General features: G+C 38.7%; 1 protein-coding gene across 5 annotated transcripts in view; it reads right to left on the bottom strand.

The window, feature by feature from the left end:
* The window catches only part of ENOX1 (ecto-NOX disulfide-thiol exchanger 1), a 497438-nt gene that overhangs the window by 38850 nt on the left and 442142 nt on the right, over window positions 1–16446 (bottom strand). For all 5 annotated transcript variants that reach the window (XM_089511006.1, XM_089511011.1, XM_089511009.1 and 2 more), the window contains one exon: window positions 6004–6111. In XM_089511006.1, the coding sequence (XP_089367132.1) occupies window positions 6004–6111 (108 nt within the window). The remainder of the gene's footprint in view (window positions 1–6003; window positions 6112–16446) is intronic.

The following is a 16446-nucleotide window of genomic DNA, read 5'->3' as shown; positions in this document are numbered from 1 at the left end:
CCAATGAGCAAAACAGATGGAGCATATAATTCTAATCAGTTTTTGCTGAAACCAGTTTGAAACAAATGTATTGAAGGTCTGATAGGTTGGCTTGGGAAGAAAAATTAAAGACTGGATCATTATTTTTTAAATAATAAGATTAGAAAGCAGTCTCAAGGCATAAGAAGTGTGTAAAATTGGCTTTCAGGAGTAATAAATGATTTCATTTCCCATTCTTGTTGCTATTTGAAAGTTTGCAGTGGTTGCAAATTGCTGCTAGCTAAATAGCAGTCAGCTAATGATTGCTTTTGAATGATACGTTTTGAGTGCTTTAGGAGGCTGAAGAACTATGATAGGCTTCCTTCTTAGGGAAGTGTCTGGAAACAAAAAGAGGAGCTCATTTATATCCCAAATGGTTAAAATAAACATGCCATCTTAAAGTCTATTTGATTTCAGGAGATCAGTAAGAGAGAGAAAAAATCTTTCTTAGAATAAAAGAAAATGGAACATGATATCACAGAAGCAGGTCACCATTCAGACAAGGTGGGCTTGAATAGCTAGAGCAGTGGTTCCCAACCTTCCTAATGCCGCGACTCTTTAATACAGTCTCTCATATTGTGGTGACCCAAACCCATGAAATTATTTTCATTGCTACTTCATAACTGTAATTAAATAGATGTTTTCCAATGGTCTTAGGCGACCCCCATGAAAGGGTCATTCGACCCCCAAAGGGGTCCCGACCCACAGGTTGGGAACCACTGAGCTAGAGTGATAGTCCTAACCATCAGAATTTTAGACAAATGCAACAATTTCGTTGAATCGTCCACGTTTCTCTTCAATTCCCTAGTTCAGCATTGCAAATCACCATTGTTCCTCTCCTGGCAATGGTGGAAAACATCCTTATTTTCAAATCCAGTTTGGTCAAAGACAACATGGACACTGGCAGAGGGATTATGGGTGTTTCAGTCCACAAAAGTAGTGTTCCCAAATACTAGGTTCATTTTCTTGGTAGGCTGTATAAAAAGTCATAATAGTTATTAATGGACTAATATTGTTTCTTTATTACTGGTGGCCCAATTTTGGCTGCTCATTTGGGGAGGGCCAGCATGGCATAATGCTTTGAGGGTTGGACTACAACTCTGGAGATAAGGGTTCGATTCCCGGCTCAGCCATGGGTGATCTTGGACAAATCACATTCTCTCAGTCTCAGGGGAAACCAATGGCAAACCTCCTCTGGAGAAATCTTGTCAAGAAAATCCTATGAAAAGCCTTAGGATTACCGTAGGTTGGAAATGACTGCAAGGCACATAACAATAAAAACAACAACAAATTGGTAGTGAACAGGAGAGGGGTGCTTGTGAGACTGTCTGAGCTGGTAAAACCACTTGGTTGGCCTTAGACGTTTTCGCAATGACTGGGGCTAGGGAAGAAAGATGTCCCATTGGCTGCTCTGAATAGGTTAGGTCAGCCTTGTTCTTATTCATATATCTTTTTACCATTTGCAAGACAGGGGTAGTATTAATTTGTTTCTAGTAGGCGCAGTGCTGTTTTTCATGGCAGATTCAGATGGCCAACATTTTATATTCAATGAATGTTCCCAAGCATTACTGAATCACAGAGTTGCATTCTGCCAGGGAGCAATCCATTAGTAAAACACAATGCTCTGTGAACTTGAACTTGTTCTAAGCCATTCCTGAGGGAGGGGGATTTTTCCTCTAATGCGAACCACCATCCCGATCCCTGGAATCTTCCACAACAATGTAATACCCAGGGCACTCTGGGAAAATAAAATGACAGGTCCAATGAATAAAATAAAATGAAAATAAATAAAATAAAATAAAATAAAATGACAGGCTGCTGCTGTGAAGTGGGGATGAAATAAAAATAAAAGGAATAAATATCAAAACCAAAGTTAATGAATGTAAAGCCAATGAATATTAGTAAGCAGTGATTAAGTGAAGCCAAGGCTAGCAGGTCCAATGAGTCTGATGCTGGACATTTGGATGAACCAGAACAGTAACTTCATTTACCACCTCTGTTATGCTTAGCCATTCTCACAGTTTCTGGTGGAGGGAGATGCATTTCCCTATGATCACCACCAACAACACTATCACCATCATCAACATTATCACCTCATCCTGTCTTTTCCTCAGCCCTGGGACTTAAGGCAGCTTACAAAAATGCAAAGTATTTCAGGGTGGCTTTGTCCTGAATGAGTAAGCTTTACAAACAGCTTTGAAAGAACACACTACAAGTAACAGTGATAACTGTGATGTATCCCTTTTGGGGGCGAAGGTGGTAATGAGAGCACCATTTATGTCTGAAAAATCATGTTATTGCTGATAAGACCACTAACTTGGTTTGGGTATAATGAGTAACATTAACTCATTACCTACCAATTGCTAGTTTAAGGGATCATTTAAGAAGGTTCTTTGGCTATTTTTCTAGTTTGAACTATTTTTTAAAAATAAAAATTAATATGTTATTTATAAAGAGTAATATGTCATTTTTAAAGAACTGAACTGAACTTTCCAAGCTCTGGCTTTGCAGAAACCAGATTCTAGTGCAATGAAAACAGCTAGAACAATTATTGGTGTGTGTGTGTGTGTGTGTGTTTTCCGATTTTGTTTTCAGTTGAAATAATCTAGCTTGCTGAAAATAAACATGAAAGAAGTGTAACTGTAATGAATGAATTAGAAAATAAACAAAATCTGACTAAGCAAAACAGTATGCCTTGCACACTGTTAGTTACAAATACACAAGAGTATGTGCAATATTGGGAAGTACACTGATTAAATAAACAGTGCACTGTGTATCTTCATGCTCTTGTAATAGAAACAGTTTCCTTTTCATGTGTCTGCTAAGCTTAACCAACTACACATTTGAAACTTATAGAATCACAGAATCACAGGGTTGGAAGAGACCTCAAGGGGCACCCTGTCTAACCCCCTGCCATGCAGGAATTTACAATCAAAACACCCCCGACAGTCCTCTACTATTTCATTGACTGCAGTCCTACAATGGATTATCAGCTGTAAACTCCACCAAACACAATAGCACTTACTTCTGAGTAGACATAACTAGGAATATACATTAACTATTGTGCCTTGTTTAATTCAGGCAACTGTTTAATCTCTTGGTATTCAAGAATAAATTAACTTCAATTACACTTCAAAATTACAAAGCTCTGTGTGCTTTAGTTTAAATGACTCTGGTTGCAGTGATATAATGCTTAATTCCCAGCCCTTGTCTTTGCAGTCAGCTTTTCAGCTAGCAAATTATCACTTCCCTGAGACCCCAAATATATCAGGAGGCAATTGGATTTTGGATAAAGGATGGAGAGCTGCTGCCCCTGGCTGAAGTCTTGAAGAAGCTGTCATCTCTTCCTTCATCTGGGGAGATACCTTGGAAAGTTCTTATTATGTTGTTCACGAAGAGGTGCTTGAACGGCATGGCAACTGACAAAGAGTGTTTGTAAGAGGCAAGATTTGTATTGATCCACTTAAGGCTTCAAAATTTAGCCTATGATGAGCAACATCCATTGTTCTCAGATTAACAAAAATAAAAATCATGTATAGGTGGTGTTCTTGCCAGAATTTCTACCTTCATTACAACAGCAATGTTTGAGAAATAGTCAGGCCTCACATATCAATCTGAATGGCACCCATCCAAACAAAAGTAGTATTATCTTGACACGAACATGAATCTATAGCAGGTGTTGATCAAACTGATGATGAGTGAGATACCAATCCACATTCACCTTCTACGTTAATTTTACTGCTTTTTGCTGCAACCCTTTATTGATTTTACTACAATAAGTCACTTTGATGACCAACATGTAGAAAAGAAACAAGGCTGCAATCTTATATTATCTTGCTAGGGAGCAGAGCTTGGAAAGCTTGGCTTGAACATTATTTTGCTGATGCTAAATTGGGAGACTAATTCATTGTCATTAACACCACTAACAGAGGCAAATTAATTCATTAAATTGCTGTTAATTAATTCAGAACAGGCCATAGGATTTACAGAAAATAAATGGAGGCTGTTGCAATGGCCCGCTGGGGGCTCTTTTGTTTTCCAGTTGTCTTCCCCATTTTTTTTCAAACTACAAAGTTCATAGTATGATTTTTACATGGGGATGGTGGTAATCCAACATGTCTGAATAATGTTGGGTTACAAAAGGTTGTTCTAAAGCATCTTACAACTTGTTCGATTAAGTTTCCTCCCTGTTTGCACTCAAGACAAACATTAGTAAGGAACAATTTGTTTATCTCAACCAAATGACAGTGATCCAGTGCAGCAGTCAGTAACTGACTACAAACAGCAGTCAATGAATAAAGGGTGGATAATTCTTTATCGGAAATGTTTTGAGTGCCTCTGAGCATATGTAGAACATTTCTGTCATAAGCGAATCACTGTGTTTTGTCTGCTTCCCTACTCTCAATCAAGAAGCATGATCTGGGTTCTGATCAAGGTTCTAAAAGTCAATCTGTATATTAAAAGATCAGGAATTCAACAAGACCACTATGTGGTTCAGTATCCGTCTTACCTTAACACTTTCTTGCTCTTTTCTCTCTTGCCTAATACAACAGATTAACAATTATACTTTAGCCTCATGTTCTTCATTCTAATGTGCTTGGTAGGTTCCCACATTTCCAACAAAAGGTTCCCTTCAATCCTGCCTCTCTGTACTCTTGTCCCCTCATACACCTTTGCCACATACCGTGTCCAACACTGGAGGAGGACCAGTTCTGGAGGAAAGTGACTGAAGTGACAGATAGTGTGCCTGTTTTGGTATTAAAAAGATAGACCTCAGGCAGATTGAGGCAGGAAAATAACCAAAGGTTAAGCTACTCTTTGCCTTGTGTCATTTGCCTCTGTGTTTGGAAAGAAAAAGCCAATATCAACAGTTAAGAATGTCAGGTTGGATATTGGATGGGATACCTGTAACTTTAATCCTGAACAGATAATGTGGCAGGAGAAGGTACCATAATAGTCCATCAAGTGGGATGAATGTACCAGTTCTTCCCTACTGTCCAAACTCCAACATTTATCCACAGACATCCCCTCTCAACATGGATATTTCCACACCAGGGGTGTGGGTACAGAGGTTTCAGCATCAGTGACAGAACTGTGCTCCTTGGTGCTCTCTCCCCTTGCTCTCCACCAGTGAGGAAATATATTGGGAGGTGAAGGCCTCTGCCGAAAGTTGAGGTTTGGCATCAAGCTTCATTGGGCCTGATGTAGCTGTACAGCAACTTGTCCTGCTCCACAATCTGTTAAGGTTATAGAAGCCCCATCCCGTATCCAACCTGGCAACCCTATAAACAGTAAGAATTGTAACCTGTAGCTCTACAGCAACTTGTCCTGCTCCACAAACTGTTAAGCTTACAGGAGCCCCATCCTGTATCCAACCTGGCAATCCTATAAACAATAAGAATTGTAATGTGTTTATCTGCCAATAGAAAGACCATGTCCTTCAGCATCACATGGTGTAAAGGACAACTGTATCCAGCAGATCTGTCAAGTTCAAGAAAGGCTTGTTTCATGCCTCTGTTGGATAAGTGCACAGAAATACTGGTGATCTTTTATTGCCATCATGATTCACTCCTGCACGCGTGCATCTGCCCGAATGAGACGGGAGATGCTAAACTCATTTTCTCTGCTACTAGTCTTCAAAGAAATGGCTGTTTTATTTGAAATATGTTTGCTTTTCCAGTATATTTAACTTTTCCCAGGTCCATTTGTCTTCAGACAGAAAAACACATTGTTGTATTTGTGCTGAAGAAAATGGGCTACAAGAGGTGCAATAAAAGATCACGAGCTGCCAAAGAGGCAAGGTTCTATTATGCCTTGACACAATCACCTTCAACAAACATGTATGCTTTATTCAAAGTAAGGTGATTTTGCAAATAACTAGAACATTCAACGGTCCACACATGGCAGATAACACACTTAATGAAATCAATTTTGCATTGATTCCAAAAGGCACTGCCCAGATTCTCCTCTATAGGTGCTACTCACTTGTTCCTGAAGGATTTTCAGCATGGCCTGCGTGTGTGTGTGTTCTTCTTTTGCTTGCTCAAGTTCTGACTTTTTGTTGTTTAATTCTTCTTGGATTTTCAACAGTTGCTGCATGGAAGAAAGGATGTTTCTGATTAGTGATGTCTGAGTCCTTGTGAATAAATATCCAGGATTACAAAGTTTCATGCAAGCAATATTTTCCATGTTTTTTTCCCCATGTTTTGTTTTTATTGCTTTGACTATTATGTCTAAGCTGAACAAGACATAAATTATATCTGTCTGCGTTTTCTGCTGCTCAGCAAGGAAATGTATTTCTCTTAATGTAACAAATAACTTAACCACACATTAAAACACACAAAATTCCTGGCTGGATTTACCATCTGCAGAGGCACTGTCACATCCATCTGAACCAAAGGCTTATTTGTAGAAGGAGACACTCTGGGTTTAATAATCCTGGAGTAAACATTTCATCCCATAAATAATTTACAAACACAGCCCTTTAATATAATTAGTCGCTGGCCCATAGCCATCTCATTTTGCACAAAGCCATAACCTGAAATGTATTTGTGCTGAGTTGCCAAGAAGGCAAAAGATTTTTTTTCCTCTGGTCTACTCTTGCAGGGTCTGATTAGATGAGTGAGAACAAAGCCCTACAGATCAATGCATCAGCAGAGAAATGTGCTGATCAGAATGATCAAAGACATGTGCTGGGTTACCAAACATGGTCTTCATTATGCAAAGAGTTCCAAGGTTTTTAAAGAAGGACTTCATGTTCTCCAGCCTAGTAAGAAACCAAATAATAGAGTGAAAGCAGACAGGCTTTCAACATACAGTAGAGATGGGTTCGACACATGTTCTCTTTGCTGGAAGCAAATGCCTCATAGGTACATGTATTCAAGGCAAAAGACTTTCTCTTCATTTCAGAATGTCTTTGCTTTCAGCCACACCTTTATGGCATTTTCTATGCATCTTCCAAGAACCAGAGGATTTAATCACAGGATTTAATTAATTCCGAGTGTATCTGTGTATTTTTCAGGTCACAGATAGAAATATATTCATTCAATTTGTCTAAAAGCATAAGGTAGTCATAAGACATTCTAGATAATTTTTGTTCTATTTATTACAGCAGTCACAATTTCAATAGATATTGGTACTGGCAAAGTATGAAATAAAAGAGGAAAACACTCTCTTGCTTAGAACTTACTTACTTTGTTGCCAGACCCCATCTGGTGATTCAGAAACAGAGATGAGAACTGATGTGTTAGTATTAATTATATGAATTACATGTCTTATTTTTGTTGATGTTATCACTGTTTTATTGTTATATTGAAGTAAATCTATATTTTAATAAAGTATTATTTATATGAATTACATTTTTATATATTTAAAAACCTAAGCCAGAATGTAAAGTGTTTTCTATTTTCAAGGTTTAAGGATACTGTGGGCAGTCAAAAAGACAAACAAATGGGTCCTTGAAGAGATCAAGCCTGAAATACCCTTGCAAGTCAAGATTATCAATTTGATGCTGTGGTACTTTGGCCACATTAGGAGAAGGCACGACTCATTAGAAAAGACAGTAATGCTAGGAAAGGTAGAAGGTAGTAAAAAGAGAGGAAGATTCCTAATTGAGTCCAGATGGATAGACTCAATTAGGAAGGTCACAGGCATGAGCGTACAAACCTCAGTGGAGGACAGGGGTCTTAGAGATGTCTCATCCACAGGGTTGCCATGAGTTGAGGTCAACCCAAGGGCAGTTAACAACAACAACCGTTTATTCAAAATATAGTTCAGTAAAGTCAAAATATGGATTAAAATACTATGGATTTAAATGAAAAATTGAACTGTATCTTCGTCCAGGAATTATTGTTGCTTCTGCTACTGTTGTTCCAGGCACTGAAGAAGTGGAGGAGTTATCCAAATTCATTCTTGGACTGCGTGATGCTATACCCTGATATGTATAGGAAAGGGCTGTAATCCTTAAAACCAGGAAGAGAAAAGCCCATGGAATGCAATTCATTTTATCATCCATGATCATTGGCATTGGGTTCTGCCTTCTATAATTTCCACAACCAATGAGGAACATCATTTTACAACCCCTAGGTTGCTTTTGGTTTTGCTGTAACAAAGAAAAATATGTTTTGCCTTGTAAACATGAAGTGACTTTCTTTCCAATTTTGTCTCAAGGTCCTTCCTTCCTTCCTGGGTGTGATGGAAAGAATTCATGGGTGTCATTGGAAGAAGAAAAGGGTCAAAGAAAAGAAGATGCACAGCTACAGAGCCATGCCTCTGCCATGAGCAGCAGGCACTGGGCAATGCCAATTTCACTGCAGTCTGTTGCTCCTAAATATTTCTGAATGAGAATAAGACAATTGTTTTTGTTGTTTTTTGTATCCTAAAAATAAAATGATGAAACATGTATGTAGATTCTTATCAGTTGGATCTGGCTTTTACTTCATATCTATACACTCCTTTAATTTCCTGCTTGTCTCCCCCCCCCTCACCACCATCTAAAATCCCCAAGAAATTTGCTTTTTTCATACAGCTGTTTCCTTTTCTCCCAAGATGAAAACAAGCATAGGGGGAGGAATCAAATCATTTATGGGATCTTTCATCTTCCTTCTGGTGAGCATTTTAGTGGAGCAATGTAATGTAAATTTCAATGCTAGGTTAAGATAAATTTCCCCTTTTAAATGTAACTATAATTAATGTTAGTTCTTTTTGAAAGGCTTTTTAGTGTAAACATAATATAATGGCACTCTCCCTTTCATTTTCTTATCTCTGGTCAGAAGGCAGCTTTGGGATGAGTTTTGATGGAATTAAGCTAATGGAGGGATCAACTCAAGACAAACAGTACATGCTTTGCTCCCTTGCTTCTGATCACTCGTCTCAATATCTATTTTCTTTCACTAGATCCTGAGAAGGAGGCTTTGGGTCAAACCATGAGATCTTCGTAGCTTACATGATCTCATTATATAGTAATTCAGTCTGTTAGTAAAGCCAGTTATCTCAGATTAATAAACTCTCATTTAATACTCTTAACATGCTAAACCCATCCTGGAGGTTTTGTACCATCTCCACAGTCTTGTCTCGCCGTTGCTTACTTGGTGCCCTCCAAAATATGCTAAGCTACAGCTTCTGACATCTCCAAATAGCCAGTCCACACTGAAGTCTTTTTAAAATCCAGAACGAAAAGTAACATTTTGAGCAAGACTGTGGAATAGACAGATGGCTCCCTGGTTTCCTGTTTGGCCTCAACCCTACTGCTTAGCAAAAATGAAAATTACATGCAGTATAATCTATGAATTCATAATTTTTGAAATTGTTTGGCTAAATTTTGTCTCTGTATCTGTTTAGATTCATGTACGTAGTTTCTGTGGTAGGAGTGGTATATACAGCATCAAAAGAGAACACACATATATTTAGAAAATGTGCTGAATATAATAATTATTTAGTATTTTCCCCTTCACCTGTAGAGGAAAGATTCAGCGGATAGCCTTTCTTCAATGTCCATGCTGATCATTTGAAAACATTCACAGACTGCAACTACACATGAGAGATCACGAGAATATGAATTATGAATTGGAGCATTTATTCCATGGTGATCTAAAACATTAAGATTCTCCCCTCAATGCTAGAGTATCAGGATTAGTTTTATGAAATCATGTCACAGCTTGACAAGGCATCTTTATGCTTGTGGGGGAAAATGCAGCATCTTCAATGTCTTTGGTATGCTAACTCAATCTATCCTTCCTTTCTTCTTGGTGTTCTGTATTTTGCTCTGAATGTTTTTGCCTGAAGAATTATTCAAACTCTAAAAGCTCTGTAACTTTGCATATTAACTAACAAATTGGCCTGAGAACAGATACCAGTTTTATATGCAAGAGCATTTTCCTTCCAGTGACACAACAAAGCAGGTTTTGACATTAAGGGCTAAAATTAAACAATAAAATTCATGCTTGACCTAGACAGAATTTGTGAGATCAGCCCTTACATTATAAGAACCAATTGGAAAGCTTTTCTCTGAATGTGTTTTATGTATCCATCTATAGGCACAAGAGCTTTTGAGTTCTGCTCCAGTATTTATTAGGCTCCAATTTGAACCAACAAACCCAGTCATTTTCCCATCCCATATTTACTAAGCTTCTCGCCTGACCTACAAGACACTGATTTGTGGCTTCCCAGTTTTGCCTGGAGGCATGCAACTATTGAACAGGATTTCTGAGAAATTAATCATCCTTTACATGTGTGGCAAATGGTCAATATCCCATTTGATTATGGGGACTCTGCACATAATGCCTCTAATCATGAAGCCTGTTCCATCCCGAATACTCCATCCTCAGGATGGATAAAAGGGTGGCAGTTAGTTCTTCTGGTGTAATTGTGGCATTCACTTGACCATTCCAGTTATTTCACATAAAACTAATTTTAATGATTTTGAATGTCCTTCTGAAATCTACTTTATTATAGAAATATCGTAGAAAAGAACAGACGACTCTTTAAAGCCATGGTCTGGGTGGCTTGGGAACATGGTGTTTACACACTGCACACTCCCACACCACCTTGAAGCCACCCAGAAGTTGGGTCGCTGCCCAGATGTGGGCAGTTTCAAGATGCTGTGGCAGCACAGTGTTTACACACCACAGTGTCTTGAAGCCACAGCGTCTTGAAGCTGGCTTTGGACTGCGGTGGGGCTGGGAAAGGTGTCTTTTCCCCTGCTGAAAAAGGAGTGGATTTTTTCTGTTCCTTTTTGGGCCAGTTTCAAGGCGGATTTAGGCCATGCTGTGTGTTCAACATGGCCCCAACCCATCTTCAGAAGCTGCCCCTTCAACCCATCAGTTCCACATAAAATAACTCAAGGATTAAGGCTAGAAAAGAGTTCTACATTCATCCCGAAATCTGGGATGTCATAATAGAGAAGATGCTAAAATTTTCATGTGCCTTAGGCTAAGCTGTTAGAGAGATCAACCAGAAGTCTATTAAGCCAACATTTTACACAGAAAATAAAAACAGGAAATAAAATCCATGCCTTTAAATTGTGAAAAGGTGTTGGTTATCACCTTTAAAGCCCTAAATGGCTTGGGTCCAATCTATCTTCGGGGCCTCCTGCTTCCGTATAATCCACTCTGCACACTCAGGTCCTCTGGGAGGAACCTGTTGCAACCAATAAAAACTAGACTATCTGCAACCACCCAGAGGACCTTTTCAGCTACCGCTCCCAGATTATGGAATGGCCTGCCAGATGAGATCCATCACACTACCACTCTAAATGGCTTTTAAAAAGCTGTTAAGATGGATCTCTTCCGGCAGGCCTTTCCTAAATAGATACCCGGCCACCACAAGTAAGCCTAACCTATCTATCCCTGATTCCTTGTTGTAGTTATTGCTTGCCAGTGTTATTATTTTAAGCTATGTTTTATATTGTAAATTGTTTAATTGTATTTTATGGGGGGAGTGGGTTTGTGGGATATGAATTGTATGTTTTAATGTTGTAAGCTGCCCCACAGAGGGGTGGCGTAAAATTAAAGTTTATTATTATTATTATTATTATTATGAAAATGTAAAACAAATTGATTTTAATGTAGTTTTAACAATTTGATCAGAATGCACGCAAATATTACAGTACATGTTTACCCAATTTATACATATTTACTCAAAATTAAGCTCCACTCAGTTCAGTGAGATTTAGTCCTTGGTAAACTTGCAAATGATTAGGTTGTTTTGTAATATTTAGTCACTGTTGCTTGCTGAAATGCAGTAACAATTGGCAGGTGGTGACAGTGGTTGGGGAGACATAAAAGAAATCTAGGTCAGGGTCTGTAACCTGTGTGCCTTTAATAACGCCATGGTAATTGGATGAGCACAGCAGGGGAGAATCCAACTTTTTCTAATGGGCTTTTAAAATAAATAGAACCTCTAAGGCTCTGCTGTTATTTATGCAACATAATTCATGAAGGCTAAAATATTATTTATAAAATCATTTTTGCAGACATCGGTCTAGTTGGTTTCTGAAACCCATTCTGCAGTCCCTGTGCTAAATCTCTTTCTGTAACCATCACCCAGACTGCTCAGATCTCAACCACTGCATATAGAAAATTACCATCTTAAAACCAATCTTCGGTGCTTCTGAAACAGTAAATATAGAAAGCATTATAGAAGCCCACTGAATTACTCAGGCCTCTGCAATGAATATTGTCAGCATGGCCAAGAATACTAATGCCCAGACAGCATGAAATAATCCCATGGATATGGAAATTCCAAAGGGTAATGACAACACCATGTGAATTCTTGTTAGTATCACACTGTTACAATGAATTTTCATCCCTAAAACAAAGTTCATTTGAAAATTGCTATGTGTGACATCCAGATCTGATCCATTAACAGTGCAGCTACCAGGAATAACTTGGGGTTTTAGACACTCCAGATCTGTTTTCTTACATGTTCCCCCATCTCTTGTGCATCCTGGCTATGAGCTATAAAGCCCTATATGGCTTGAGTCCAAATTATCTGAAAGGCTATGGCCTGTTACAGACTGCCAAAATAAAGCTGCTTCGACTCTCTTTGGAGGTATGCTATTTAAATGATGCATGGGAGGTTGCGCCAAAGCCACACTCCATTCCTAAGCACTGGAGTGCAGCTTTGGTGCAGCTTCCGGATTCTTAGGATGCATGCATCATTTAAACAGCATACCTCCAAAGAGACCTGAAGCAGCTTTATTTTGGCAGTCTTTAACAGGCCTATGTCTCCCAATATGAGTCTGCCTAGGTTTTAAGATCGAGGGACAGCTTTATCTTGGTTCTACCATCAACAAAGACATTTTTAGGTGAGGATATGAGGAGATCCTTCTCAGCGGTTACTCCCAGGCTGTGAAGTTTCTATCAATGGGACCCTAGGTTTGCTCCATCTGTACTCTCTTTTGCCATAAGGCAAAGACTTTTTTATTTGTCAAGGCAGCTTTGAGTGTTAACAAGCCTCGCAGAAGATCTTTTAATTAGGGTGTGCAATACTTCTATCACCATATGTTTTAACTTCAGCTTTAACTATTTAAATTAATATTTTAATATAACTGTTTGTATTTTTTAAAAAACCTTTGTTTTTTATCCATTCTTACCCATTGTTTTACCTGTTTCTGAGCTCCATATTTGGAGAAAGGGAGGATATAAATTCAACCTGTCAACCAATTCTTAAGTATATAGAAGCCTGCCTTACCCTGGTCAGGAATGCTTTGCCGATAGGAGAAGGGAAAGTAGCGTAGAGGTGATGGGGACGTATGGGCTGCAGTTACTCAACAGATTGTCCAGAAGTGTTTCAGAACCTCCTGTTGAACCACTACACTAGGCTTTAAAGAAGAATAAATATTTCTGTCCAATTCATCTCTATTTTAAACAAACGGTAACATTCCACCTTTAATATACTCGGGATATTAAACAGCAGTACTGAAGGGCTACTGTTTTGAATTTGATTGTTCTGCATTGCCCCCAAAGAACACCTAGAAACTATTAAGCACTTCAGAATCTTTCTTCACCATTTTGGTGAAGGACTGGAGCGTGGCTTTAGCGGGGCTTCTGGACTCTTAGGAAGCATGCGTCATTTAAATAGCATACCTCCTAACTGACCCAAAGCAGCTTTATTTTGCTTTTCTTTATGGGCCCTTTCTTCCCTTAAGCAGCCCTAGGAAGCACTAATTGTCTCTGGACTACTGTTTAAAGACAGCTGTATTGACATGTTGCCATGCATACATTTCTGTGTACCAGCAACTTGAACATGCATTGATAACCACAATAGTGAGTGGCTCTGGTCAAGAGAACAGCTGTTTAAGGTGTAAACCAAGTGCATTCCTGGTGAGGTACAAGATACTGCTTAATCTAAAACTCCATCTAATTTATTGCCTTTTCTGGAACCCCTGTGCTTGAATTGCATTTATTTAAGAAATAGTTTTTTCAGCCTCAAGCTGAATGATTTATTGTCATTCTGGCCACACCTATTTCAAATCTTACTGTCCAAGAAAAGCTTACTAATTGTCAGTTTATGTATGTCACTTAATTTGCAGTTACACTATTGCAAGGGGAAGGAGGAAGAAGCAGCTTTATTATTATAACTAGCTATTCCATATAGCAACAACATGCATTTGCTTGGAGTTACTTGGGAGAAACTGAAGATATCTGTTCCCTGCTTTTGGGACAGTTATGTGAAAGTCAGGAAACTGCGGCCATACAGTCTCCTCCCCCTCCAACCTGCCTCTTTAGAAAAATAAAACCACCACAAATCGACACCAAAGGAAAATCTTGCAGCCAGGCTCTGAAGCCAGCGCTCGCAACTCTTATTCATGTGAATAAATCATCCTGTGTGAATAGCTCTATTTACTCAGGCCACAGTATGAATCAAAAACCTGGAAGCAATAATCTTCATATCCTATTACAATCCCTACAATCCTTTTAGGTTAAAGTTTCACAGAGCCGATTGCCATTTGCTCTTTAATTCCATAGGAACTAAATAAATATTCCAGGTGTGTTGCACAAGGGGAGAAAAAAATAAACCTACACTAATGAAGGTATGCGTGTGTTCCAAGTGTTATCAGAGGTTGCTTGCAATCAAGGCTAGAAAAGCATTTTAAACAAAAACCTCACTTCTAGAAAGATTCTGCTGCAGACCTTGGAAACTTGTTAAAAATTGCATTATTTTCTGACAGCCCAGTAGAATGCAGTTCATGTAGCTACTCAAACTGGGAGCCCTTTCACACTATGCAATTATGTATTGCACTATGACTCTATTTTAACTGTCATAGTTCTATCCTAGGGAATAGTAGGATTTGCAGTTGGGGTGGGATTTAGAATTTTATTTATCTATTCCATTTATATACCACACTTTTCCTGGGGTGGGATGCATGACAGCTCACAGAAAAAAATCAGCTAAAACCTATCAGTAAAATGTAAAGGCAATTTAAAATCATTACATTAAAAACATAGTTTAAAAGCTGTATAAAATCATTAGAAAGGCACACAAAAGTTGAAAATAAAGCACCCCCATGAGAAGTCTTCTGTAAGTCACTGCTCTATAAAAGCCTGTTTGAACAAAAAGGTCTTTGCCTGCCAGCAAAAGGAGAGCAAAGAGAAGGCCAAGTGGTTGCGCTGCCATTAAGAACAATGGGACTTGAGCATCCACGGATTTTGGTATCTGTGGGGTGTGTGTGTGTGTCTGGAATGGATCCTCTGTGGATACCGATGGCCCACTATACAATACTGGCTTTACACAACTGGTCAGCAATATGATGTTGGCCAGGCTTAGAATCAATATTTGGCCAACTAGCTTTGCCTGGCCAACAGAGCGCCAATAGCACTAGGGACTCAGAATTGGAGAATTCACCATCCCACCTGAGGTGTGGATACAGCTACCTGCAGCCCCTCCTTTGTGCTTAAAAGAGTTTACACAATAGAACATCTCAGTAGATTTTGTCCTTTACAGTAAAAGGAACTCATTCCAAGTAATTGTTACTTATATGGAGCATGCATTTAAACCATCTTGGAGTACTTACTGTATATACTCATGTATAAGTCTAAAAATTTTAGTTAAAAATTGACTGCCCAAAAATGAGTCGACTTATCTACGGGTCAATTTATGTATTATACTTTAACTCTTATTTTAAAAGGAGTCATCCACTGGTGAAAGTCAATGTAATCTGTCCTGGAAGCACCAATCCTTCTCTATTTTCTTATCCATCCAGCCTTTAGTGTGAACACAAAGTGATGCCTGCTGGCATTGTTTCCTTTGCTTCATCCTTTAGATCCTTTGTTACATGGCCCTAAGTTTTATCCTCAACTTATCCATGGGTCATATAAAAATGCATAATTTTGGCTCCAAACCTGCCATTGACTTATACATGAGACTGACTTATAGTTGAGTATATATGTCAATTCAGTGGACAGAAGCTTACAGATTAATACCAATGATTCATCTTTCTCAGTGCGCTGTTTCCAGTGGCAAACCAGATGCTGCTAGAAACCCATCATCAGTGCATGAAGGCAGTAAGTGTCCCAGTATTAGAAGCACAGTGCTTCTGCTTTGGAAAGTCCCATTTACCTAGCATGGCCAATCGGCACTATCCTGCATGCATCTGCCTGATTGGTCCAGCAGCCATAGCTTTATATCATAACACTAAACACATGGAACTCTTGAATAATAGGTATACAACTTGCCAGCTATGGAAACATGCGTTAATAACCAAACATTCATGAGAACTGCAGAATCACCAAGGAAACAAGATGATGTGAAAGACAAGCCAAAGAAGTCAGCTCTGTCTCCTTTAGAGATTTCTCCTGATGAGGTAAGTAAACTGCAGCATGCATGCACAGCAAGTCCTAATAGAATACAGTGTGTGGTATTAGAAATGAGTAAGGATTTTATTCATTACAAAGCAATTTAGTATTTCAGCAACTTTGCTAAAACAAA

This window comes from Sceloporus occidentalis, unplaced genomic scaffold (assembly GCF_023333645.1).
Source record: "Sceloporus occidentalis isolate IW3139 unplaced genomic scaffold, rSceOcc1.0.p SCAF_2, whole genome shotgun sequence".
Classification (NCBI taxonomy): Eukaryota; Metazoa; Chordata; class Lepidosauria; order Squamata; family Phrynosomatidae; genus Sceloporus; species Sceloporus occidentalis.
The sequence above is the reverse complement of the archived record's forward strand: the minus strand, read 5'-3'. Positions and strand labels throughout refer to the sequence as shown.